The sequence below is a fragment of the Dreissena polymorpha genome, chromosome 10 (genome assembly GCF_020536995.1).
Source record: "Dreissena polymorpha isolate Duluth1 chromosome 10, UMN_Dpol_1.0, whole genome shotgun sequence".
Lineage (NCBI taxonomy): Eukaryota > Metazoa > Mollusca > Bivalvia > Myida > Dreissenidae > Dreissena > Dreissena polymorpha.
The window spans coordinates 5,377,061-5,404,838 of NC_068364.1; the positions used below are offsets into that span (position 1 = coordinate 5,377,061).

At 33.9% G+C, this 27,778-nt stretch overlaps 2 protein-coding genes and 2 long non-coding RNA genes across 5 annotated transcripts in view; 2 read left to right on the forward strand and 2 right to left on the reverse strand.

The window, feature by feature from the left end:
• Positions 1-229: 229 nt before the first annotated feature.
• On the reverse strand, positions 230-3,179 carry LOC127847935 (uncharacterized). The gene is made up of 5 exons (XM_052380167.1): positions 3,126-3,179; positions 2,501-2,629; positions 1,485-1,633; positions 820-967; positions 230-517 (listed from the first exon to the last, which is right to left on the reverse strand). The coding sequence occupies exons 1-5, from the start codon at positions 3,177-3,179 to the stop codon at positions 230-232; spliced, it is 768 nt and encodes a 255-aa protein (XP_052236127.1).
• A 215-nt stretch (positions 3,180-3,394) lies between these two features.
• On the forward strand, positions 3,395-9,269 carry LOC127847781 (uncharacterized). The gene is made up of 2 exons (XR_008034169.1): positions 3,395-5,352; positions 6,815-9,269. It is a non-coding gene; the product is annotated as an uncharacterized LOC127847781 (long non-coding RNA).
• A 1,009-nt stretch (positions 9,270-10,278) lies between these two features.
• On the reverse strand, positions 10,279-17,363 carry LOC127847780 (uncharacterized). Of its 2 annotated transcripts, XR_008034168.1 has the most exons (3): positions 17,148-17,353; positions 11,163-12,227; positions 10,279-11,070 (listed from the first exon to the last, which is right to left on the reverse strand). It is a non-coding gene; the product is annotated as an uncharacterized LOC127847780 (long non-coding RNA). The 2 variants fall into 2 exon arrangements; XR_008034167.1 differs by having other exon boundaries at positions 10,279-12,227; positions 17,148-17,363.
• A 9,396-nt stretch (positions 17,364-26,759) lies between these two features.
• The window catches only part of LOC127848454 (uncharacterized), a 47,065-nt gene continuing 46,046 nt past the window's right edge, over positions 26,760-27,778 (forward strand). Inside the window, exon 1 of the mRNA XM_052380921.1 lies at positions 26,760-26,852. The gene's annotated coding sequence lies outside the window, so the exon portion shown is untranslated. The remainder of the gene's footprint in view (positions 26,853-27,778) is intronic.

The following is a 27,778-nucleotide window of genomic DNA, read 5'->3' on the forward strand; positions in this document are numbered from 1 at the left end:
AAAAGTCAATATGGTTACTATATTTGTATTAATTACATTTAATGTAACTTATTTAAGTTAGCTACGGGTCCCCCAGCTGCACAGATGTGAAACTGTATTATCTGCTCGATGGCAGGGGTGTCATTGGCGCCACCCAACTCTTTGTTGCCCGCATTACATGTCCATTTTATAACTTTTTTTTTTGTTTTTTTTTCATGTAGAGGCACTTGTTTTTCAATGAATGGTACTGCTATGAGAACTTTGCTGTGCAACCCATACATACATGTTCATATTGCTCTTCAAGGGCTGCCCTTACTGGCAGACCACAGCACTTCAGGTGGTACCACCTGCCACACACAGAACATTGTACCCATCGCTGTGTTCCTGATGAAACGCTGCAATTGGGCATATCACACATAGTGTCGTCTGCTTCTTTGCTGTGTTGCAGAATCCGTTCCCTGAGATAATTCCTGTATTCTTGACAGTGAACCTGCCGCATTATTTCACGGGGAACCCCAAGAGCAATGGCTTCAGCATTCTGGAAAAAAATAGCGTTCATAATAACAGTTAAAATTGACGGCTCCAATAATTGTTTTAAACAAAACTGAACATGGCTACTTTATATGGACGTTAAATTGCCACCATACTACTACTTTAAAACCTGAACAAGACAGGTATAAATTCCTGTTGGTTAAGGATAGGAATCAGTCAAACCTAATTTGTATTCTACACATTACCATGTACTAACTTCAACCATCAAATGTCCAGCTTCTTGTCATTAACTGAAATGACTGTAATTGGGGCCTGTTTATTTTATTCTATTTATGTCGAAAAGGCAGCATATTTTGATATGCATGAACATACCATTAATGTGAATACTCCGCAAGAGTTGCTGTCCTTTTGCTTGTTACTCTGCATGGGACTGTATGTCCAAGGACCAAGTTGCTCCTTAACATTGGCAGCTTTGTTTCTTAGATCAAAGAATTGGCTGCAGTAAAAAACAAAACACATTAGAGTCATCACTCATACGCCAATCTATAAACAAGAGAAGGCAACTGTATCAAGGATTTTGTAAGAATTACAGCCCTTTGGCCTTTTTGAATATGCATATTATTGATAATTCTACATTAAAGGTTAAAACAACTGTTTCAAGCACTTTGTAAGAATTATGGCCCTTTTTCCACTTAGAATATGCATACTATTGAATCTATGTAAATGTTTGCATACCACCTCAAATATTTTCAATGTCCCTTGCTTTTATAGTTTGTTTCATTAACAGTATTTTTCATAATTGCTTACCTTTTTTTTCCGAATTGTTACTGGTAGAAAGTAATTATTGTTTTATTCTTTTATTTCCTACTCTTTTAACCAAGCTGGAAAAATTTAGTGATAAAAATATATGATGATAATTCTTATAGTTTTTTTGTTTTATTTTGATAAATAACAACAATTCTTACACCTATTTTTGTTTACCCCCAACCAGACTTAAGGAGAATTGCACTTACCCCCAGAGATTCAGCCACTTAAAGTTTTGGTGGTGTAATGAATCTAAGATTGACACTGTCTTTTCCTTGGGTTTTGCCACAAGAAGGATCCAGTGATTGCCATGGCTGTTGATAGGCATCAGCAGAAGCTTGTAGTTGGAGAAGTGTTCCTTCATTAAAAGACGTTACTGAATTTAACATTATGCTGCCACAACATTGTCCAGATCTCTCTTAAATGTCATTTCACAATTGTGAAATAGTCAATATGTGTAACATAGGTACATATATGCTTCTGTGTACAATAACATATTGCAGGGGCATTGATGTCTGTTGGACATAGAATTTATAATGTATCATGTATGAGAGACATGTGCTCATGATCAGATTGGATGTGTTAGTAACGGCTACTTGAAGTTATTCCAAGAAGGTATTTCTAGAGTATAGAAATGGCAATGCTCTATATACTGATGTGTGTTAACATTTAAACTTGTGCAAAATTTAGAAGCTGTTAACCGTGAAAAAATCATAATCTTTCTTTTGTATTTTGTTATTTGTGTTGCCTAAACGTGCTTTGCTTACATATATTAATGATTGCTTTGTATTTTGTTTCAGTTAGCCTTCTGTGCAAGGTCATGAGGTGAAACCTGGATGTAAGAAACATTTTTATCACATGTTACGTGGCAGTTCCTGTAATTATACTTGAACGGTTCAGAACATACGTGTACAAATATGTCCAGCAAAAGACATTTTATGACAGACTTCATTATACTACATAATTGGAATCAAATTGCTTTCAGTAAAAAAAATATTGACAATAGAATATTTAACCATTTAGGTTTCGTATCCATGACTGCACACAGCTACTGTGAGAGTCTCGACTCTCTGGGTAAGCATTATTATATATAGTGTATCAAATGATGAAGTTTTGTGTCAAATACTTGTTTATTAATGTAGGCTTAATTGAATAGTGATGAAAAAATGACAATAAAACTTGAATTATATATAAATTTATATGTAACTCCATGCTGTTTTAATACCTTTTCAAACATCCAGTGGTTCAGGGTCCCATTTTCCCACAATACTGCTGTATACGAGGGCAGGACAAACAAATGGTTACTGGTGAGATTCACTTCTGCCTTTATAAGGCCAAGGTAGGCATTGATGACCTGCGATAAAAAGTAGCTTTGTTGCACAAATGTTTCAGCAACATTTTTATGTCAATAACATACAGTTGGTATATAACTTTTATTGCTGTCCATATTTTGAATTATTTTGCTACACATGTTTCAACAATATTGTTTAAAGGCCAAACTTGCCATGATGCCTATTTGTAATTGATTTTTCTGATAAAGTTAAAATTATTTACACAATAATGTAATGAAATGATTAAAATAAATTGTAAATTTTATACTTCCAAATAAGGCAATAATTGTGTAAAAAGTGTTGTCATGCTGACATGTTTATACAATTAATTTATTTTAAATTAATGCAATTATCAAAGTTGGATGAGATTAATCTGAAAAACGCAAAATCGTAAACTAAAGATAATACTTGTCTGTTTAATACATATAATACAATATAATACATAAGTGCGTGTGAATGCTTAAATTTGTTCTTATCCAGATACACATATTTTACACCAATTCACTGTTGTGAACTTACCTTGTCATCTACCCATTCTCCAGCATCTAATGATTCAATGTTGATTGGATCCATAACCTAATTGCCAAGTCTGAGCCTTTGATCATTCTTGTATGGCATCTTTCTCACAGTGGTGGTCTTCAAGTGACGCGGTCTTGGCTTAAGGGTCTCGGCTACATCCATGACTGGCAATTTGGCTTGAAAAGCCATAAGGCAGACACTGGAGAGCGACATACAAAGAGTTGTTTTGGTTTCCAGGTTGACATCAATGGTCCTGAGATGGGGTAGGATGTTGGATGAAATAGTTTCTACATCAGCCTCAAATTTACTTGCCATCTGTGGTAGTCAAACAAATAATGGGTTGTTTAACTAATCAACAAAAGTGATGCCAATTAGCTTATGTTTCTGAAACTAATATTAAATAAATTTTAATTTTTAGGAGATCAATTTTCTGAAAATGTGACCTCTATTCTACACTTAAAAGTACAACAAAGTTTATGTCATTTCTAAACATTAATCAATTAAATTAATTCATTAATCACTATTAAATTGAATGTATTTATGTCTTAGAAAAAAAGACAACCTTTTATCCAAATTGAATATCAATTATGACACTGGTTTTATAATAAGCCAACATGAACAAGACAATTTTCCTGTATCAAAAAAGCGTATGGTATGATAAAATATATAGTATCTCGATATATTATTGTTGTTTGTATGTTACTATGTACATATTTGTATTGTATCGTTGCTCTTCAGGTTTGCTAAAGCTAGTATTACCTCATCTATGAGCGTTTGGGAGGGTAGCTGCTGGAGCAAGCTACTCTGCAAAATAATATTGCTGAGCTGGTCAAGTTGTCCAGCTGCTGCTGTCTGGGACACGAATTCTTCCCTCTCATCTGGTTGCTTGACAGGAACCTGTGTGGTTGGTCCTTCGACTAACGGCGATGTCACAGCTTCTGCCTCAACATACTGTTTCAGCCGGTCTAAGGAAACCTTCTGCTTCAGCCTTTGACCGTCTGAAAGGAGGCAGGCTGTCTTTCCCTGTATATGATCAATTGTATAAGGGCCTGTATAGTTAGCTTGAAGGTTTCCTTTTCGGGTGGCTGTCTTTGCACGAAGGAGGAGCACTCGGTCGCCTTCTTTTAAAGCAACATATTTTTTGGTTTGCCTCATTTTGAAGTCCTTTTGCTGCTTTCTATGTGCAGTGTCTATGTTGGTGGTCACCTCATCCATTGCTCTTTTTCTTATGTGTGTTATGTTTTCTACCATCTCTTCCTCCTCTTGTGGTGTTACAGTAGGAATCTGCAATAGTCAAGAAATGTTACACATGTTTGTGTACTTGGGCATAATATTTGCTTGGACTTTTTATGAAGATATTACACTAATTATGAATGATATTGAAATGTACAATTATTTGTTGACTCCAGTATTTGAAGAGCACACTTGCTGACCTGTATGCATGTATTTGTTTCATAAATCTTATTTAACACATGCCATTCCCTGTTTCCCATGTAATATAACCATAACATATATTTTTATCTTACACATGTGTAATATACTTTATAAGTGTTTTCATAGGCTTAGTTTTCGTTTATTGACCAATCGCATTTTGTTATGAATGACGTTGCAACATCAGATGACATCATGTAAACAACATTCGGGATTTATTATTATGTTTGCGTACTATTTATTTAATTTGCTTATTTAAAAGCATGTGATAAAAAGATCTGACAATCGTTGTCATATCATACCATATTTTATTAAACGCGTCAAAGGCTCGCTTACTAACAAAATTCCTGAACTCGTTAATAAAATATAGTAAGATATGACAACTCATGCTAGCTCCTATATGTATATCCGGCATTAACAGATCAAATGTAAAACATTGGATAAAGCTTTACAAATTGAGGTAATTAAGCTTAATGTTCATGTAATTGGGATTATCTTAATGAAGTATCTCAATTTCTCAGTATTATTTTCACACTTAGATACTACTCAATTCTGGCATTTAATTTATTGATTCATTTATTTAATGCCAAATAACATTTGTATGCCATGTATATGTAATTTAATTGTATTCTATAAATCCTCTGTTCTTAATAACAATTGTATCACATACTGCTCCAGTGAACGCTGGCGGAAGCTGACTTGGGTAAACCGCCTCTCTCCCGTACAAAAGGAAGAAGGGTGTGAACTTGGTGCTGGAGTGCCGTTTGGTGCGCTGGGCAAACAGAGCTCCATCAAGGTATTCATCCCAGTTGTTTTGATTCTCATTGACCATTTTCCTCAGCACACTAAAAATATTTTTCAAATACCTGTTCACAATTCATTTAGTTATATATAATGAAAACAACATGTTTTAGGTTGAACAATTTATATTGTTTTTCCATTGGATGTTTGTGTAAATTCTTTTGATGTATATTAGCTCGGCTGTTTTTGGAGAAAACCCGATATATTTTCATAACCAGCTCGTCGGCCATCCGCTTTATGCTAAAACCTTAACATTGGCACTAATAAAAGACTAAAATCAAAGTGCTTCCACCTACAACATTGAAACTTCATATGTAGATGCACCTTGATGAGTTCTACACGCCACACCCATTTTTGGGTCACTAGGTCAAAGGTCAAGGTCACTGATCTCTAATATTCTTCTGACAAGCTTTCATTTATTCAAAACTGCACCCGCAGCCGAGCGTTTATCAGTACTGTACTTAATTTAATACATTAATGAATATGCAATAACTGGTTATTCAGAATAATCAACTTATTTATCAGTTTGCCAGTGAGTTGGTCACAGTTTATATGTATTTTATCATGGTCGAGTCATTTACATACTTTTTGATGGTCTGGTTTGTCTTTTCATCCAGTCCATTGGTCTGTGGATGATAGGCCGAAGTTATCCGATGCTTCACATTCCACTCTTGGCAGAGTTCCTCCTTCACCTACAGAGACAAATGTTTTTGTTTTCCAATTTTATTTAATTATGCTCATATGCAAATTATTTGCCATTCGCACATTATTTTTGTCTGTTTTTAGCTCAACTATTGAAAAAAAAGGAAGCTATTTATCTCTTTCTTGTGTTTGTGCCAGCGTCAGCATCCAAACTTAGTTAATTATTTTGGTAAGCTGATTGCACAGGAATGGCTTGATGGATGTATTTCTCTTATCCAAATTACAATTCAGGCAAAGATTACTAACTAGTTTAACTATAGTAAATTGGTTAATATATTGGTCCATTGAACACTTAATATGAAATATTGAGGCATTTTTTTAACATAGTTCCTAGGGAATGACTTGAGGAATTTCATTCAAACCAAAAATGTATTCCTTATAAAATTAAAATACTCCCTAGCTTTGATAGGCCAAGGTTGGGAAAGTGTGATTGTTATTTGACAACATAAGGAGTCATATAATAAAAAGCTTGTAAAAAGACAATCTAGTTTGCAAGGGACATAGTATTTCGTGTTCAAACTCATTGCTATGGGAGAAGGGACATTGCTGGTTTACTTATTGCAAATGGTTTTTATCTTTCCTTGTGACTTTTGATAGAAAGCTGCTATAATAATTAATGCTTTAACTACCAAGTAAAATAATAAATGTGCACTCTACCTCATTTACAAATTCTCGGCCCTGATCAGTGAGAATGGCGTTCATAGCGCCATGAGTTGCAAACAGTTTTCTAAAACATTTGTTGACATCCTTTGCAGTTTTAGATGGAATTGGGAACGCTTCAACCCACTTGGTGAAATAATCTGTTGCGGTAAAAATGAACTTGTTGCCACTGGATGTTTCTTGGAATGGGCCCATAAGATCTACACCAACCAGCTCGAATGGGCAAGAAACCTAGAATTTAAGGAACTATTACAAACCGAACTTAACAGAAGAAAATATACTAATGGCTATGCATCGTGGACTCGCATTTTTCCTTAAAATGCAGTTTCAAAATTGATATAGAACAATGTATTTGTCAGCGTCCCATATATAGCACATTATATATTAACTGTTTGTAATTTGTACATTCATGTTACTTATTTTGTAATATGTATATTATACAATTGCTGTACATAGAATTTATAACATCCTTTTTCTCATTGAATGTATATGGTCCTGGTGTTGTTGTCTCCGTCTTCGTCCGCGTCGTGCTAAAACCTTAACAATTTGTCAAGGTTTTGAACATTAGCTCTAAAATCAAAGTGCTTCAACCGACAACTTCATATGTAGCTGCACCTTGATGAGTTCTAAATGCCACACCCAATTTTGGGTCACTAGGTCAAAGGTCAAGGTCACTGTGACTTGAAAAAAAATTCTGTCAAGCTTTCATGTATTCAAAACTGCACCCGCAGCTGAGCGTGCCCGTTATGCTATGCTCTTGTTCCTTTATTGTTAGGTTTTTATCTGTTTTTACTGTACAGAGAATATTTTACGTATTGTAATACCTTTATTTGCTGGAGTTCGGGTTTCTTGGCTGGTTTTAAGGGGTCAGACTTCTGACAAGCCTCACAGGTACTCACCTAAAATAACAGATTGTATTGTTTATTTATAATTTATTGTCTTTGTGTGTCTATATATGTATACAGTGGTCTTTAGTAAAAGATAAATATATAATCACAAGTGAAAAACCAAAATATGTAAACCAAAATTTAAAAAGCATGTGGAAATTATCAGATGCATGTCATAATAAGGCTTTATAGAGGTATAACAACAGGGAACTTTACGTTTAAATTGTTTTTGCACCTTACTCAAAAGCTGTGTTTGTGACTGTTTGAAGAAATCTAAACTTACATTTTAATAAATAACCATTAATCAAGAAATTTGAAGTAAAGAAAGGATTAATTACTTTTTAACCTCTACAATTCCCACCTTTTCCCTGATTTATACTTACGTATTTCTTAATGTCCTCTGTGAGCCCTGGCCACCAATAGCGCAAGTTGATCGCCTCTCTAGTCTTGTTTATGCCACTGTGGCCACCAAAGGCACTTCCATGGAACTCCTTAAGGATATTGTTTACATCTTTTTTCAAAACAACCTTTGTACCATCGATCTTTCCAGGTACAAATCTGTACAGATCACAACATAAAACCAAATTTAGGAAATACCTTGATTTTAACATTATAACATATTTCGTGTGTAAAAATCACAAATGTGTTTTCAGCATAAAAATTCCTTTGTATGTTAACTTTATGTTCAACAAAAAGCTTGGCTTAAATGAAATGGTTCAGGCATAAAAACGATAAAGACGATGGGTTAGAAAATAGTACTTCCGTCTATTTTATTTCATAAAATGTGCAAGAAATGCTTCATATGTGTTAATTATTGACTGTTGATTTTATATAACAAATATAGCTGAATTACAATGTAATGGGTCACAATCAGGTCTGAAATTGTATTTTTCTTGCATACTTCAGAAAGGCTGTAACTGTGTATCTTATGCATCTGTCGGTCCGTCCACCAGGTGGTTGTCAGACGATAACTCAAGAACGCTTGGGCCTAGGATCATGAAACTTCATAGGTACATTGATCATGACTCACAGATGACCCCTATTGATTTTGAGGTCACTAGGTCAAAGGTCAAGGTCACGGTGACCCAAAATAGTAAAATGGTTTCCGGATGATAACTGAAGAACGCTTATGGCTAGGATCATGAAACTTCATAGGTACATTGATCATGACTCACAGATGACCCCTATTGATTTTGAGGTCACTAGGTCAAAGGTCAAGGTCACGGTGACCCAAAATAGTAAAATGGTTTCCGGATGATAACTCAAGAAGGCTTAGGCCTAGGATCATGAAACTTGACAGGTAGATTGATCATGACTCGCAGATGACCCCTATTGATTTTCAGGTCACTAGGTCAAAGGTCAAGGTCACGGTGACCCGAAATAGTAAAATGGTGTCCGGATGATAACTCAAGAATGCTTATGGCTAGGATCATGAAACTTCATAGGTACATTGATCATGACTGGCAGATGACCCCTATTGATTTTCTGGTCACTAGGTCAAAGGTCAAGGTCACAGTGACAAAAAACATATTCACACAATGGCTCTCACTACAACAGAGAGCCCATATGGGGGGCATGCATGTTTTACAAACAGCCCTTGTGTTAATGTTATGTCTTGGAATGAAATTAATGTTACTTGATGTTAATAAAGAAGTCATTATGACCTAGTGTTATATTTTATACAAAACCTCATATTGAGGCCCTCGACTACATGTATGTGTTATTTCTTCTTGAATGGGTTCAGAAGAGGCCACACGCACAAAGTAAAAAACAGGGTTCCCAGTTTATTGTATGAACAAAATTCCCTGATTTTTCCCTGATGAAAATAAAAATTCCAGGATCATAATTTCGACCTATTTCTCATTTTAGAAACCCTCAAATAGCAGTTGCAGATATAACTAAGCTACATGTATACTACAAACCCACCATAGCCAAACAAAGGATTCGATTTGCTGTTTTAATCGTACAGATTCTCGACACAAGTCGGGAAAGTCTGACCAAACAAAATTCCCTGATTTTTCCCTGATTTCAGGAACTGTTCATGAATTCCCTGACTGGAAAAGATGAAAGTCTTTTTCCAGGTTTTCCCTGATTTCCAGGTTGGCTGGGAACCCTGAAATATTTTATAGACTTGGATAGCTATATAACTGATCAAATAACTTCCTATCCGACATGTGCCAAATTTGATGGGGGGGGGGTTGATATAAGACATTAGCAAAGAACAGCTAAAACGTGTATCACAGTTTACTCTATTATACCCCGTACATGAATGGCTTCCTATCTGAACATTACAATATAATGCTGTTGATAGTCTAGCAGCGTAATGTTGAATAATGCATTTGCACACTTACGTATGTGGTGAATTACAAGGTTTTTCTATAGCCATATGAGGTAAACTGCCCCACCACCTGGTGGCCATGTTTTTCAACAGACCATAACCATTTTCGAAAACAAAGCAGAGCTATTATAAGAACAAATGATCTGACCAAGTTTAATGAACGTTGAAGTATAAATGTGATTTCTAGAGTGTTAAGGTTTTACTTTAGCCATGTGAGAAAAGTTTCCCCTAGCGACCATGTTTTTCAACGAACCCGAAACATTTTCGAACACAGCTGAGATATCATTAAGACATATGTTTGCCCAAGTTTCAAGAAGATTGAACAATAAATGTGACCATTTTTTTGTTTATTTTTATCTAGTGACCTAGGTTTTGACCTGGTGTGACACAGTTTCAAACCCAACAAAGATATCATTGGGACACATTTTCTTAACATGTTTCATGGCAATCAAGCAATAAATGTTACCTATAGTGTTAACAAGGAACAAGGGACAAAATTGTCACAACAAGGTTTTTACAAAAATATATTTATAACAAACAAATTTGTTGAATTGATATCCCCCGCCAATATGCTTCTGGACACAAGTGTTATATTTGACACTCAATTAAGCATTTTTTCAAGATACAAAGGGACATAACTCTGTTATTTACAGATGGTGTACAATGCCATTTGGCGTGCATCATTATCTTATCCATATATATATACTCATACCAAGTTTCAATGAAATACGCCAAAGCACTTCCAAGATATGGCGCTGGACGGACGGAAAGACGGACGGACGGACAGAAGGACAACGCCAAAACAATATCCCTCCGCCGATGGCGGGGGATAACAAGGGCTTTGTCATACACGTGACATAATTATACCCCCACATGCATTGACACAGAATATTTTGCATGTTGTCTTCACAAAACAAGAGAAGCTAATTTATGCGATTCTTAAGAATTATTACGCCATTATCATGTGGCCATTTTGACCTTTGAACTCTTGAATTCTTTTGCATGACATGCCGTCCAATGACTGTGAACAAAATAAATGTGCATTTTCATTTTAAAATCTGACAAAGAATGACAGTAATGGCCCGAATAAGATCATTTATGGCCATCTTTGAACTCAAAGTGTGACCTTGACCATGGAGATATTGACGTAATTCTTTAGCATGACACATCGTCCAAAACATTTATGGCCATCTTTTACCTTTGAACTCTAAGTGTGACCTTGACCTTGGAGATATTGACGTATTTCTTTCGCATGACACACCGTTCAATGTCCAATAATGTTGAACAAAAGTGCCAAATGAATTTTAAATCTCGCAATGAATGACATAGTTATGGCCTGGACAAGCTCATTTATGGCCATTTTTGACCTTTGAACTCCAAATGTGACCTTGACCTTGGAAATATCGACGTAATTCTTGCGCCCGACGCACAGTAACATGATGGTGAACATCTATGCCAAATGATTTTAAAATCTCACAATGAACGACATAGCTATGGCCTGGACAAGCTTGTTTCGCCCGCCAGCCCGCCGATATTCGCCAATCTAATAACCAGTTTTTTCCTTCCGAAAACCTGGATAAAAGTGTTGATGACGCACAAGGGACAAATACTGATCCTAAAAGCACACCATATGCACCTTGTGCTCAGGTGAGTTAAAAATAATGAAATAAATAATACATGCTTTATGAAACAAATGTAATTTTTACTTAAACTTAACTAAATTTCCAGTACTTTAAATTGGTAATGTCATAGTCTGAGAGGTAAAGATTCTGCACATATACATAATATAGATTGGCGTGTTCAAAAATTCAAATACATGACTGTTAGATTAAATTATTTCTTTATCCCAGTAATTCTCAAACTGGTTCAGCTTGTTTGGGAAAATGAGGGACCACGATACAGAAATGCTCCTCCAGTCGGGTCTGTTGTGTGCAGCTTTGAGTAATTCATCCATGGAAAGGCATGTCCATTTTTTTACATTATCCATCCATCTTTTCTACAAATGGCCTCATCGTCGACCTTCCTCTAGCGTACCCTGGAAAACAGCCTTGCAAAGAGTTGTGCCTGGTGATGTGTCCAAACCAAGCCAGCTGTACCTTAGCACAATTATTCATGGTCATGGTAGTGCAGTTATAAAATTGAATTAAGTAATCCAGTGTTATTTGTTCACTTAATATCGAGAGCTTTATTTGTCCATTGATATGTAGAGAGAACATCAACGGAATTGATTTGCTGTTGGCATGTATTAGACCTTCTTAGACCTTGTGAAGTCTGTTCTCAGTTCTGAAATTTAAAGAAATATTAGCATACAGTTGACAATATAACAGCCAATACTTTTCACCGTTGAATACAAACACATACACAAATAGGCATGAAGGATTTCTTTGCCTATTAATTTTTGTAGAAAAATTCACACAAATGCTGGCATCATAATTATGTTATTTTGTTTATAAAGCTATGCTTTTACAAGTGTACAATCAATAAATGCATTCCAAGCATAACAGGAGACAAGAAATACATTAAGTATATATCTATGGTAACTACCGGTAAAGTAAAAATATAAATTAACAAGAGCACCGCCTTGCGGGTGCAGACCGCTCATCTATTTTCTTTTTAAAGGTGAAAGGACTCTCATTTTCAATCACAAAGGAGGGAGGGGTGGAGTGAAGAGGGGTGTATAGTGTGGGGGTTTGGGTGCGATGGTTGGTCGGTATTTCAAACATAAAATAATAAAAATAAATATTTGTGTTTTGAACCGTTTCAAATAAAAAAAAATTGGGGGGTGGGTGGGTATAGTGTGAGGGTGTGGTGGTCATTTTTGAGATGATCTTTAAAAAAAAAAAAATAGGAGGGGGGATTCGGGGTGGGGGGGAGGGGGTGTGTGGGGGATTCTTGGGTGCGATGGTCGGACAGTATTTCAAACATAAAATAATAAAAATAAATATTTGTGTTTTTTAACCGTTTCTAAAAAAAAATTGGGGGGTGGGTGGGGTGGTATAGTGTGAGGGTGTGGTGGTCATTTGTGAGATGATCTTAAAAAAAAAATATAAAAAAATAGGGGGGGATTCGGGGGGGGAAGGCACGGGGGGTGGTTTGGGTGGAGTCTATTGTGGTATGTCAGGTAAGAGTAGTTTTTTCAAAGTATCAATCAAATCTAATCATAAATAAAGAAGTTATGGCAATTTTAGCAAAATTTAATAATTTGACCTTGAGAGTCAAGGTCATTCAAAGGTCAAGGTAAAATTCAACTTGCCAGGTACAGTAACCTCATGATAGCATGAAAGTATTTGAAGTTTGAAAGCAATAGCCTTGATACTTTAGAAGTAAAGTGGATCGAAACACAAAATTTAACCATATATTCAAAGTTACTAAGTAAAAAAAGGGCCATAATTCCGTGTAAATGACAACAAGAGTTATGCAACTTGTCCTTTTACTGTACCCTTATGATAGTTTGCGAGTGTTCCAAGTATGAAAGCAATATCTATAATACTTAAGGGGTAAAGTGGACCAAAACACATAACTTAACCAAATTTTCAATTTTCTAAGTATAAAGGGCCCATAATTCCGTCCAAATGCCAGTCAGAGTTACATAACTTTGCCTGCACAGTCCCCTTATGATATTTAATAAGTGTTGCAAGTATGAAAGCAATAGCTTTGATACTGTAGGAATAAAGTGGACCTAAACACAAAACTTAACCAAATTTTCAATTTTCTAAGTATAAAAAGGGCACATAATTTTGTCAAAATGCCAGTCAGAGTTACATTACTTTGCCTGCACAGTCCCCTTATGATAGTTAGTCAGTGTTGCAAGTATGAAGGCAATAGCTTTGATACTTAAGGAATAAAATGGACCTAAACACAAAACTTAACCAAAATTTTCAATTTTCTAAGTATAAAAAGGGCACATGATTCTGTCAAAATGCACGCCAGAGTCATCTAACTTTGCCTGTCCAGTCCCCTCATGATAGTAAGTAAGTGTACCAAGTTTTAATGCAATAGCATTGATACTTTCTGAGAAAAGTGGACCTAAACGCAAAACTTAACCGGACGCCAACGCCGACGCCATGGTGATGACAATAGCTCATTTTTTTTTCAAAAAATAGATGATCTAATAAAAACACAACTAAGAATTCATCCCAGCAAATGGAAATTGTTCAGTACTGTTGTCTCGCAACTTAATATATAAATTTGATGCTTGTTGTTACAATGCCATTGAGTTGTATTGTATAGAATACTTTATACGAATTGAATATGCATCTTTTTCACCTCTAATATTTATATTCTTTTCAACTTGTCACAAAATACCATTAATAGAGTACCGGTACTGTACCGTTACTAAAATTAAAATGTGTTTCTATGCCTTTTTCACCTGTTAGTGCAATTTATTCATACTTTTATTGTGTATACATGTACATACTGGAAATGTGTCTTTTTTTCTTTTTGCAACTGTCATATATTTTTTTTAATTTGCATTATTGTTTTTCAAACTAGGAATTACAAACAACTAAAGTCATACTTTAAATTTACATAAATTATATAATTTATATATGTGGCTTATGACCCTTTTGTTCATCTCAGATTGCATTATAACATTAAAACCTGTTGGAAAAAATAAGATTGAAAGTATAGATTTTTGTAATTGGTGAATGTTCAGTAAATTATTTTTTGGTGAATATGATGTATAAGTTAACCCATTAATGACCAGTGTCTGATAAGAATTGTATCTGATAACAACATTTTCTCACTCTTGACTGTGATTTATGGCTGATCAGAATGGGGTTTAGAAACCATATATCACTAGTGGTGTTGATTACAACAGATAAGAATTTATGATGCCCCTAGACAGGTGATTTTTGGTACAAGTATAATAATTTGCAGAAATGTGTACCTTGTCATAATTTATATGTGCTATTATTAATCTTAGGGATACAACTGCACCATTTTTATTATAAACTTTGGCACTTAATAAGAAATAACTATATGTACGCTGAATTCGTAACTAACATTGACAGGAATTTCCAATAAAAAAGTATTTTAAATGCAAGTGTGGGTAGTTAAAGGTCTAGCACTTGTCACGGTATTACTTCAAGTGGTAGTTATTTATTAATTACCAGTAATTTATAGCATAAAGGCATCACACATGTACAATAATTTTTAATGTTATCATGGGCAGATACAATTAAACGTTAAATGAAGAGTTTAATTCATTGATTTTCAAACATGTTATTTTACATTATATACATTCTGTTCACAAACACAAAGTCAGGAGTGCTGTATCAAAAAGGCAGCATTAGGCTCTCGGTGTCTATCCTTCCGTCACACTTTCGTGAGGATACACACTCCTAAAGAATTTTCACCAATCTGCTCCAAGTTTAAATACAAAATGCTTTCATAAGACAAGAGCTCACTGACTAATTTTAGAAAGTTTGCGACTCATTTATTTACAGTTTGGAACTGTTCGCAGCTCATTTTTTCACAAAATGAGGGGGACAAGGCCGCTTAAAAAAAAACAGGAAGAGAAGTCATGTACTATCATGTCCAAATATGCATTTTTTGTTGTAAAATATCCAAGTCAACGTTTTAAAGCGTAATTATACGATTTTTATATGTGTTAAATTTTGATATATTGATACAAATATGTTATAATAACACACAATATGCAAGAAAAATGATACATTTAAGACGAATTTCATAAAATACAGCAAATACAAATTATCGCCCGAGCCTATTGTGACGAAGATAATTCGTACATATTTTCCTGTAATAACCGATGCATTCGTCTTTTTAGTAAGTGTTCGGGTGTCGTATGAACCAATATCGATGCAGTATTTCAAATGAACGGTTAAACTAAATTTAGATTCACATCGTACATGCATAATATACATGCTGCGAATTCGGCTGTACAGCCTTTTTCGATTTCAGAATTAAATATCTTGCTTATTTAGCATTTTGGCGACACATGTTCTTCTTAACTTTTATTTTAGTTTATATTGAAATATATGTATAATAAGTTTTTTACATATTTTATATTAATTAATAAATATTTGACAAGATCATATATACCCGCTTTATGGTGCTAAATGGTTAATATTTCCCACACATATAGCTTAGTTATCATGGTGTTGTTCATTAACAGGCACTCATCTGTTAGAAGCCATTTTTCTTACATAGTTTCACTTAAAAAATTCTTATAAAAATATACATTTGTGGCTATAAAATTTGCAAGTTTAGCCAAAAAATTTGCAAGTGTGGCCATAAAATATGCAAGTCAATATTTCTTTGTGCTTAACTTACCAACTGTTCATCTGTTTTTAAAACCAATTTAGCTCATTTAGGTTATTTTATATAAAGATTATCAAAGACTGAAACTAACTTTCATGGATACTTCAGGTTAGAATATAGTTGTTGTTTTTTTGTTCAAATGTGTATTTTAAAGGGACTGTCAACCACAAATGACGAAAAAAGAAAAGTTCTAAAATACCGTTTTTTTTAACAACTATTAGTTTATATTGATGAACATATCACAACCGGTATATTATATTACTTGAAAAAAGTTCATATTTTCAGTATAATTGGTAATAAAATTTTACGATGTGAAATCGAAAGTAGATCGTGAAAATAGGTGATATAACAATATACACACTCTAAATATCGCAAGTAGATTGATCATTTTTTATATATAATGTATACAATTCATTACGCATGCACAGTTTGCATTTTCCTGGATTTACCACATGACGATGATGATCAATCTACTGGTGTTATTTATAGTTGACTGGTAGTTACCTGGTAGACATACCACAACTTTTGTTAAGTCATGTAATATATCGTGGACGAGCCATCTTTCGAACCTCTTAATTTTTGACATGTCGTGATATTTTAATCAATATAACCAATTGTGAAAAAATACAGTATTTAACAACTGTTCTTTTCTTCGTTGTCGTGGTTGACAATCCCTTTATCCGCAACATATGCAAGTCAAGCATCTTGTATGCTGAATTTATTCAACGTGTACAGCTTGTCTTTAAAGTATTTGTTCTCCTTCATGTAGTAAATGAATACATACCATGTTTCTTGCATTATTTAGGTTCGAATAGTCATGTTTATTTAATATTATTGTATTTTTATCGTCTACACATACAACAGGGCCTCTCAGGATGTTCTCAACCATAATGGACATCTTTTATCATCGTAAAAACGTACATTACACCGTTAAATCCGTGTGACACCTATGCAATCAACAGCATGGCTTACGTGGCTGACATTACATAATGATAAGAATGTTAATTATCATCTCTTTTCGTAGATTTATTAATATATTTACATATGCAACTTGCACTTTTTACGCCGGATGTTGTGATCCCTTTGCACATGCGCACTTGCATATTTTACGGGTCTTTCATATTTTACGCCACACCGGCGCCATAGCGTTTGTACTTAAAGGCTGTGTTCTCATATTTAATTATTACTACCGTATTGCATTATGTGATCACTTTTAGAGCATATTTTAGAGCATTTAAATATTGTTGTTCCCTATCCTGATATTCGTTTTGACCAAAATATGTTAAATTGTTTTCGAAACACCGAAAAAAAAACATGTAAAAGTATAAAGCTTTAAACAAACCGTCGTTCCAGCAGTGGAATCGCGACCTCACTTTAATGCATTGCATTCCATCTCGCAAGGTATGAAGTTCAGTTCGCGGTCAGTACAAGACTCATGATATAAACTCTATCGCGATAACCCGGTGAACATGTCCAGACATACCTTTTTTGCAGCTACTCGGCGATATAATAATGGTAATTCCATGATTAGTACTAGTTTTGATTAATTTAATAAGAACTATTCCACCATAGAAACCAGTTTATTAAGCATGAGCGCGTTGATTCACGATACTTCTAACAATCGAATAAAATAACTTTGTCCGAAAAACCACTACAACATGTCCGCTCGAAGAACGCGCGTATTAATATTTCAAATATGTACGGTTGACTCGTGTGTGGCCATTGGCTCATATATTTTCATTTAATTTTCATTCTTCTTGTGTATTTCTGTTCTATTCATATATATATATATATATATATATATATATATATATATATATATATATATATATATATATATATATATATATATATATATATAGATAGATATATGGTCAATAATATGTAATAATGCGAAATAAGCCACGAAATCTGGAGCAACGTAATTGATTTGCGTTTGATGCTGCAAAGAACTGCGCAGAAAAAAGCATTTGCTGTCTCATTGATATAACTCTTTATCTTTCCTCAACCACAATCACTATCAACGCCGTATATCTTGTTTAAAGATATTTCTTGTTTCAAATATATCAAGTTCTTGGAATACATTTGCCAAAAATCTTAAGTGCATAAAAGAAAGTTTTTCTTGCAGTCTATGCCGATGTCTTAAGGTATAAGAATAAATCTTTGAATACGTTTGAAATCGGTGACAAAATTTGACGCTGCGTGAAGCGTAACCGTGCAGTTTACATAGATTTTTTTAACAAGAACGCAGGATTATTAAATAAAGTAATTCTGATGTATTTCACAGTGCCATACGCGGCATAAAATTTTGTCATTTATGCACAAGTTGAAATTCTTAGTAAAGAATGTTTAAAAAAGTTTAGTTGGCAAAAAAGCAGCACTTACCGGTGAGTTTACATCCATTAAAATTTAATTGGGAACCCAACAGAGTCACGTGAACCTGCACCCAGATAAAACCACATGTGACGAATTGCAATTGAAAAAAGCACACGTTTATATTCAACGCATAGTGTTATTTATGACAAGCGAAATGCACATTAATTCCTTAAACCACGGTTTAACAGTTAACTATATAGTTAAGAGACTTTGAACCCGGGTTCAAAGTGCCGTTAGCACATTAAATCCTTAAACCCGAGTTCAAGTGTTTGAACTGCATTTCAAAGTCTCTTAACTCTATAGTTAAGAGAGGACCAATGAAATCGCGGCATTTACCTTCTATATATAGCTAATTGTGGTTTAAGCTCCGCTGATTGGTTGTCTCTGAATTATGTAGATAAGAGATTTGTATCTATTTTTAGACACACTTTGAACTGCGGTTCAAACTCTTGAACTCGGGTTTAAGGATTTAATGTGCAAACGGCACTTTAAACTCGGGTTCAAAGTCTCTTAACTCTATAGTTAACTGTTAAATAATTAATGTGCATTCCGCGCGTCTTAACCCCAGTTTAAGACTTTGAACCGCAGTTTAAGACTTTGAAAAATAGGTTAAGACTTTTAGGTGTTTGGTTGTCTCAGGGACCTATACAAACTTTGTTTGTATAGGTCCCTGGTTGTCTCTGCACATTAATTATTAACCAATTAACGCCCGTCGTTTCGTCATGTGATATTGTTTTGTTCCTGGCGCATTTCTATCAAGATGGCGGCGGATGAAGTTAGTGAATTATTACGTACGTTTGAAACAGCATTCCAAGATATAGAAAGAAAACTTCAAAGTGGTTTTGCAGACAACGCAGACTTCGTCAAAAGTGTGATGTTATTGCAGCAAATAAGGTTATATTTATATATTTTCTTTGTGATCCTTTTATGGTATAAATCTGATAGAAATACCCCTAACCGAAATATAGTCGATTCGGATTGGTGTACAGTTGGTCAATCAGCTCTTGAAAATCAGCAGTTCCGATTAATTTGTATTTAATTTTCCATAATGCCACAATAAAAACAAAATGATAAGTGTCTAAGGTATACATTAGGTAAAGGAATAAAGATACAAAGTTTTAGTAAGAAAGCTTTTGTATTATGCTTACAGGGGGGATAAATGCAGCAAAAAGTTAACCAGAACTTAATGAATGAGTTATGTTTTGAAATGCGCATATGGAAATAGAAGGCTTTATTATTTTGAAATACAAAAAATGCTGATTGAAAACAAATGCCATGATAATGTTTTGAAATACTAATTCTGTAAGTTGAATGATTTTTAATAATTTTGCGAAAAGGTGAACTTTAATTGGCTATTTTTGACAAAAAACTGCATATGCCATCTGGCCTAACCTGTTATCATACAAAATAAATTTTACCCTTTATTTTTATATCATCTCACTTCGACACTAAATCCCGAAAGAAATTATTGTGGACTGGACTTGTGAATTAACGTTTTTTGCCAGGTTATTTTAAACTGGTTGACTGACTGTACAGTCAAGTTACCATTACCGGATCATTACCCATAGCGGATCACTTTGATGTTCAAGACCATGCGTATTGCGATAAATAGTTGACATTTTTAGATGATATTTTGCACACAGCATCTTCAAGGCCGTTTTTTAACGCATTGATTGAGTCGTAATCGGAGCTATTCGTTGTCAAACATTTTGGTATGTTTTGGCGACATGTATAAACGACTTTGTTGACTTCCGTCTCGTTTCCAAATAGAGGTTTAACATTATTCGCGGCCACATTCTAAAACTCTGTTGGAAAGTAAAGAGTTTACGCATTAATTTAAAGGCCATTTAGTAGTCTTTCTCCCTGCAAAAGTCCGTTTCAGTTTTGATTCGTGTTTAAGAGTTTGCAACTCCTTAAATGAAATGAAGAATTAGGGCAATAACGGATCAAGCGTGATAATATGCGTATTGATTCTATAATATATTAAAATATATGCACATCTTGTTGATTCTTTCAATAAGTGATCTCACTCGTAATGTTTTATTTATGTTCCATGTTCAATACCGATGATTAGATATGATTAAAACAATTAACATGGTTTATAATATGCCCATCTTTTCGATCTTTTTAGGTTTTTCAACAGATAATTCACACAAGAACACCATGCGAAACGTGTATATACAAGATCACATATAGAAAACAATACAAAAAATAATGAACATTATTTATAACTGGCAATGTAACTTGGTCATTGTAAACAACACAGTTCATGTTTCGACAATTCAAATAGCATGTTAGATGCCCCCGGAGTGGTTTCGATCACGTGATCCGTTATGGCTACAACTGATCCGTTAATGCATGAATTCTGCGGCGAAAAAAAGGTATCACAAATACATTTTGCCTGCGATTAAAAATAAAACTATGTGCTGAATCAGTAAGCAAAGTAATAATCAGACATCATTTGAACGAAACATTCCACAAAAGCGGAAATTGTCGTCCCTGATTAGCCTGTGCGGACTGCACAGGCTAATCTGGGATAACAATTTACGCACCAGAATTATGACCAGTTTTCTCAGAACGCGACACAATTATGTTAATGATTCATTTTACAGTTTTTTAATTTCATTGACTACAAATTTGTATTACACTTATGTCTACCTTGAGGTTGTTGTACATAGTATAATTATGTTACAAAAATAGTATTTTCTGTAAACAGTTTTTGAGTGTGTCCAAGAGTATGATATAGCTGAGATCACTCAAATACTGTCAAATTCTTGCTTTAACTTATATTCTTATGGGCCCGTTTCATCAAACATCGTACGACAAATTTAGAATACGATACGAATTTCAAAGAAACATTATTTTAACCGACCGAAGCATATTATTGCTTATTTCTAGTAAAATCATTTATTTCACCATTTTCTTACCGATGGCTTATATCTTGCGGAGCTATTTATCAACAGCTTGTATATTTTTAGTTTTTAAATTAAAGTTATAAATTAAGATTGTCGTACGATCTTTGATGAAACGGTCCCATAAAAATATAAGTTAAAGCAATAGTGAAACAGAATGTGGGAAAATGTAGCTAAAAATGGTTTTGAACATGCATAATTGTGTCGTGTTCTGAGAAAACTTGGCATAATGCTTATGCGTTAAGTGACACTTTCCGCCTTATCTGGATTTTCGCTAAGAAGAGACATCATTTAAACGAAACATTTCATAAAAGCGGAAATTGTCGTCCCTGATTAGCCTGTGCGGACTGAACAGGCTAATCTGGGATGACAATTTACGCACCAGCATTATGACCCGTTTTTCTCAGAACGCGACACAATTATGTTAATGATTAATTTTACAGTTTGTTAATTTCATTGACTTCAAATTTGTATTACACTTATGTCTACCTTGAGGTTGTTGTACATAGTATAATTATGTTACAATTATAGTATTTTATGTTAACGAACACATGCTTTTGTATCGAATACTTTGCATTAATATTGTTTTCTACCAAATGTTTTCTTATAGGGATCACTTGTCCGTCGTCTGTCTCGTTAAAAAGTATTAATAGCATCAGTTTGAAACTTAATACATTAATAGACCTCATTGAGTGGGAGTGCGTCGATAAAGAACTCTAAGCATCCCGCTTTGTTAAATTATTTATAATTAATGCATAACCATTATTCTTGTATTAGTAAAGTTAAATTGTCATAATAATATGTTGTCATGTCATTTTTCCATTTTTCTTTTTTGTGTAACGTTTTGTAAATAAAGCTTTTATTTATTGTTATTATTATTAATAATACGGATGTTTTAGTCCGGTCTGTTTTCCAAATCGTTACACTGGTATAGTGGTATAGGAGAGGTTGAACATATGATTTTGATTAATAAAGGATTTATATTATTAAACTAGTGTGTTTTTTTCTTATTCTCTGTACACAGATTGATTATATGAAGATTTGCTACAGTGCATATTTATCAATGTATGTGGTTCCGTAAATAAATCGGAACTATCCACTTCCGGGTTAAAAAATTGAGATAATTTAGCGATAACATCCATAAATTTGGTAATAAAACGACAACATGAATTAACAACATACCTTATATCACCTTTTCTTCCCATGCAATGCAGTGTCAACGGCTTAAACTCGTTGATAATTGAGAAATGTTATTCGACGAGATTGTTTTTTACCCATCATCGTCCCATGTCATATTCAAGGTCAACCGGTGTTTTGTGAACACTCGCACCGCATAAAACCCATTGAAATAAGTTATATTACACTTCATTTTGGTTAATCGTCACCTTTACTTGATAGGACATTCGCATGGTGTGACAAAACTTTCATTTTAGTATTTTTACTGTATAAATTCAACAGTTAGATAATAAATGTACATTCCGCGCTTGTTAACCCCAGTTTAAGACTTTGAACCGCAGTTTACACTCTTGAACTCGGGTTTAAGGAATTACTGTGCAAACGGCACTTTGAACTCGGGTTCACAATTTCTTAATTATATAATTAACTGTTAAATAATTAATGTGCATTCCGCACCTCTTAACCGCAGTTTAAGACTTTAAACCGCAGTTTAAAGTCTCTTAACCCTATAGTTACGAGAGGACCAATGAAATCGCGGCATTTACCTTCTATATATAGCTAATTGTGGTTTAAGCTCCGCTAATTGGTCGTCTCATATAACAGATTTGTATCTATTTTTAGACACACTTTGAACTGCGGTTCAAACTCTTGAACTCGGGTTTAAGGATTTAATGTGCAAACGGCACTTTGAACCCGGGTTCAAAGTCTCTTAACTATATAGTTAACTGTTAAACCGTGGTTTAAGGAATTAATGTGCATTTCGCTTGCCATAGTTATTCAATTGGTTACAAACTTTATAACGTATCTCGTGTGACGTAAGTTCTGTGACGAAACAAATTTAAGCTATACTCTTGTGTACTTATACGCATAAACGATATATTTTATATTAACCTAATATATGTCCAAATAGATTCGCAATTATTCATCTCCAAAGAAGACCTTCTTATACTCTGAACGGACTAAAATAAGTAAACCCCAAAAAGGTTTCTGTCTCCTCTGACAGAAAAATCGGAACACCCATCAATAATAATTTCAGAAGATACTAAAATTTCATCTTTGAAGTTTGTAGCCGTTACGCAGCTGATGTCATATTCAGAGTCTATACCACTAATTAATTGTATTTGGCTGCGTGTACTACGAAAAGTCAATTAAAAATGGAGAGCTCATTAATGACCGGTCAACATAAATTGATGATAAAAAGACAAGTGTTTGCATAACTTTTAGATACGACGATACTGCGTAAAATCAACACAATATCCATTGACGATTCAATTTGAACAGCTGTGTAAATAACTAACGTGCAGTTTTTTTACTGACAGACAAAGACGGGCGTACGCTTTTAAGGCAGGAAAACTCGCTTTGCATGTGCACAGCTTGTCTCTGCTTTTTTTACTGAATCGCAAAGACAGGGCTCGACGTGTGACCAGTATAAGGCAATGACATGAAAAACGACGTCCACATTGAAGGAAAGACAGTCTAAGGCTGTTCCCGAGGCAATGTGTTTGCAGATAATTTTAACATTTGTCGACGACTGGGTTGATTTTCTTCCACGAACATATAGCATTTCATAAAGAAGCCATTTTAATACAATGTTAAATAATGTTCCGTTATTCTGATCGTCAGTCCGTTCGTCTGTCACACAACTTTGCAGGGCTATATCTCAGAAACTATATAAGATATCAACATGAAACTTAATGGGTGAATTGATATCTCTTGAGGAGAAGGGATATGCTTAGGAACCTTTACCCTTCACTTTCTTTAATAAGATTTAATGCCCTTTGATATTTTTGTATCATATAATTTTTCAGGGCTATGTCTCGAAAACGATAATTGATTTCAACTTGAAATTTCAAGCACAAGAACCATAACACTACACTTTCTTGGTTAAGAGTTATTGTCCTTTGATGTTTTGTATGATGTAACTTTTCTGGGCTATACTTAGATAGGCCACAATATTTCAACATGAAACTTCATGGGTGTGTAGATATCAATGAGGAGAATTGCAATGCATGAAAACAATTTCCCTTGACTTAATCATTATTTTAGGATTACGTATTATATCACATATCAAGGGATTTGCACCAATCCATAAATATAGGATCTGGCACGAGTTGTCATATCATACCATATTTTATTAAACAAGCTCAGGCCTTTGGCGGTCTTACTAACGAATTTACTGGACGAGTTTAATAGAATATGTGATTATAGCACAGCGAGTGTCAGATCTTTTTATCACATGCTTTTAAATGAGCAAATTAAGGGGTGTTGCTGCAGGTTTGCTGATTTTTTTTCCACCAAATAGATTTTGTCAAAAATTTATATTTAAGATATACATACAAATACTATATGAAAAGTGAAATAAAAACATAGGGTCACCGGCTTTGTTTTGATTGTATTCACCATTATATAACATGTACTTTTTCAATAAAATTGAAAAATCTCTAATTGCTTAAAAATAATTAATAACCTATGAAATTGGCAACATGTTGATATTTTTAAGCTAAGATACATCATATACCATTTAATTAAACCACACACTACCAATAAAATGGAGTACACAAGTTAAATTTTAAGAAATTTATTTTTTTAAATTTTTATGTCACCCAAAAAAACATCATTTTTTTACTATTTTAACCACATAAATGGAAATTTAAAAAAAATCTACCAAATAGAATTTTGCGAAACTGCTCAAATATGTTCATCTACGAAGTGTCATCATAAAACACAAATAAAAAAGGGGGGGGGGGGGGGGGGGGGTGACCGCACTTTTAACAGAGAATTTTTGTTTTAATTATCCCTACTGTCATTTCATTTAAAAAAAAACAGCAATAAGACAAAACCCAAGTACCGGTACATAGATTGTAAGAAATATGCATAAACATTAGAAATTGTTTACAATCTTAACTGGGATCACAACAGCTTACCAAGAGACATTAATAAAAAACAATATTTAGTCACAAACATAATACCGTAAAGTATCAAACACGACCTTAATCATTAATAACTAACATGTTCACAGATTTCGGCATATTTTGAAGTTTGTGTTTAAATGCTTTGAATTGATAAATGAAAACAACAGGACTAAAGAGCTCCAGTATAAAACAAGTATGAAATTAAAGAAAGAAAAAAAAAGTAAAAACAAAAAGTTAACCCCACCTGGGATCGAACCACCTCCCGATACGACTCGAGTTAGTCTGTTCAACAGGCCTTAGGTTAACGGAGTAAGCCTGTACGGACAGGCAATGGTATTACCATCATACCATTTTGGTATGGGGTTAGCCTGTAGATAACCTGGATAAAAGATCTATAAATAAATAGTTTAATTATAGATAGCGAAGGAAAAGGGATTAGGTCACGGTTTCTCGATCTTCTCGATTATTTATTGAAAATAATGAAAAAAAAACGCTATTTTAGGTCTTGAACTTCATAAAGATGTGAAATATGGAATGCAAATATTTATTTTATTCAAGGAATTTAGAACATTTAAAGATTGAATATAATAAATGCTAAAGTGAATCTTGTTACCGCGTGGTGTATTTGTAATTCCTGTAAAATGTACAATAGATTCATAATATTGAAAAACACTATACATTTGTTGATACGTGTAGTTAAATTATATTTAAGTATGCAATAGCAAAAATAATAACTAACAAGAAGTGTGAACTTAATTTTTTTATTTACCCATCTATTTATGTAATTATTAATTATTTTGTGCGTTCGTGCGTTTGTTTATTGTTTGTTGGTTGGTTGGTTCGTTCGATCTTTGGTTCGTTCGTTTGTTTTTTGAAATCAGAGTTATTACATCAGTTATTTCACGAGTGATCATGGAAATAATATTTTCATGAGTGGCGCAGCCACGAGTGAAAATATTATTTTTCTATGATCATGAGTGAAATAACAAACGATCTTACACTGACATCAACACATTTTCTGTTTCTTTATGCCCCCTTTACAAGAAAATGATAAACAGCTGTTTCCCTTTCGCTGAAAATATACCCTTTCTCGGAGTTTCTCCCGTGGCTTGCCTCTAAACATTTCAAAGCACAAAATGACGTCATTAGTATGACGAAATGACGTCATTATACCAGCGGAATTTCCAGTTAAAACTCTTTTTCAATGTTAATAAACGGTGATTTTAAGCATAGATGTGTTGGATTCGGTGGTATGTCGATTTCACTCGTGATCATAGAAAATATATAAAAAATTATTTATGATAATATAAAAATAGAAAAGGAGTTCCGAAAATTGGTTCTTTTCATCGGTGAAAATAACAATTTGTTATTTTCACTGCTGTTATTTCACTGCAGAAAATTGAGAAATGTCATATTTTATCATTAGGTATAAAAGAAAAAAACTATTTGTAATGGTTATAATACATGGGAAACAGGGTATGGCATGTGATAAACAATATTATTTTGCGGAATATATCAATTCAACGAATTTGGTAGTGTTTTTTGTTTACACCGTTGTGGTTTGCAAATTTAAGACGATGCAACCGCCTCTTGTTATTCTTAGTAAGACTTAAAATGTTGTCTTTTTGAATGATACGGGGGCTTATTGTTATGCTTGTGTGGGATTTTGGGACAATGGTGATTAGACGATCACACTCAAAATATAAAGTAAATTGAATTTCATGGCTATTTATCTACGTACTTGCAATGATAATAACATTTGTGACGTGAACATGTGGCTATTTATACAGTTATGAATAATTATGAATTAATTTTATTTCATTTAATATGTAAGAAATGAAATTGTATTCAAACAGGAAATTCTTTTGTGTTTTGGATAAATAATGTCAAAATAATTTGAAATGTATATGATTATTGATACTAGCTCGAATATGAGATAAATACAGGCCTACTATTTTTAGAGCACATGACGTAAGAATAATTATGAAATTGACCATACCCGATTTATATCACTGATATCATGTAAAAATAAATTTGTATAAATGGAATTATGAACATATATATAAAATGGCTATAAAAATAGGTAGACGTCGGGCTTCTCCGAATAGGGTCTAAGTCCGGATACTTTTAGACAATCGGAAAAAAGTTCACATTTAACCTCTCGAAAGTCTATGCA